This window comes from Octopus bimaculoides, chromosome 30 (genome assembly GCF_001194135.2).
Source record: "Octopus bimaculoides isolate UCB-OBI-ISO-001 chromosome 30, ASM119413v2, whole genome shotgun sequence".
Classification (NCBI taxonomy): domain Eukaryota; kingdom Metazoa; phylum Mollusca; class Cephalopoda; order Octopoda; family Octopodidae; genus Octopus; species Octopus bimaculoides.
The window spans coordinates 4239430-4240648 of NC_069010.1; the positions used below are offsets into that span (position 1 = coordinate 4239430).

Genomic DNA, 1219 nt, shown 5'->3' on the forward strand with positions numbered 1-1219 from the left:
TGCATTCACGTTGCCCAAAGTGCAGTGGGACTGAACCTGAAACCATGTGGTCAGGAAGCAAAATTCTTACCAAACAACCATGCCCGGGCCTTTCTTTTTTTTTAATATACGTTTGGAATTATTCCCTTTGTTATTGTTCCCTAAATGTCTCACTGTCCTTGTGTCCATCTCTGTTTTAGCACCCAGTGTTGGTCTCATAGTGGACGTGTCTGATGGGATCTACTTCTTGGTAAGTAAACCGTTACTACTACTACTACTACTACTACTACCATCACCGCCAACACCATCTTCATTCCCACAATCACCACCACCACCACCACCACTGCCTCACTCTTTGTCTCTGTTTCTCTTCCCCGCAGAGTAAACTGTTGCTGAATAAAAACAGTCAAAGTGCAAAACCAGAAACTGAGAAAAAGGTAAAAGTTTTTTTTATATTTCTTTTTTTTTTTAATTTCAAGCCAGGCATTTAAATGATGATGATGATGATGATGATACTCTTAACTTGTTTCAGTCATTTGACTGCGGCCATGCTGGAGCACCGCCTTTAGTCGAGCAAATCGACCCCCAGGACTTATTCTTTGTAAGCCTAGTACTTATTATTCTATCGGTCTATTTTGCCGAACTGCTAAGTTACGGGGGACGTAAACACACCAGCATCGGTTGTCAAGCGATGTTGGTGGGGACAAACACAGACACACAAACACACACATATACATATATACGACGGGCTTCTTTCAGTTTCCGTCTACCAAATCCACTCACAAGGCTTTGGTCGGCCCGAGGCTATAGTAGAAGACACTTGCCCAAGGTGCCACGCAGTGGGACTGAACCCGGAACCATGTGGTTGGTAAGCAAACTACTTACCACACAGCCACTCCTATGCCTATAAATGTTCTTATATCTTTCTATTTCCTTCTTCAGATCCATAAAGGGCTCCTCGAAATCTTCCAACCCAGTTTAAAAGGTTTCTTAGACAACCAAGGGTAAGATCCTCTCTTTCTCATTTGTTTTCTATTGAGTTGGTGCATAATTATTGCAGCTTTCTTTCAATAAATTTTATTCAACAAAAACAAAAACAATATTCAACAAAAGCATCTTTAAATGATGGTCTGACTGTCTGCCAAGCAAATGGGAAGCAGTAATTGAAGTAGATGGTGAATATGCTCCGGAATAATCATTTAAAGATGTTTTTGTTACGTGTTGTTATTGTTTTTGTTGG

General features: G+C 40.8%; 1 protein-coding gene across 1 annotated transcript in view; it reads left to right on the forward strand.

The window, feature by feature from the left end:
• LOC106882676 (myb-binding protein 1A-like protein) overlaps positions 1–1219 on the forward strand; it is a 16213-nt gene that overhangs the window by 11957 nt on the left and 3037 nt on the right. The window contains exons 11-13 of the mRNA XM_052978084.1: positions 180–229; positions 360–416; positions 922–983. Of these exons, the coding sequence (XP_052834044.1) occupies positions 180–200 (21 nt within the window). The 3' untranslated portion in view covers positions 201–229; positions 360–416; positions 922–983. The remainder of the gene's footprint in view (positions 1–179; positions 230–359; positions 417–921; positions 984–1219) is intronic.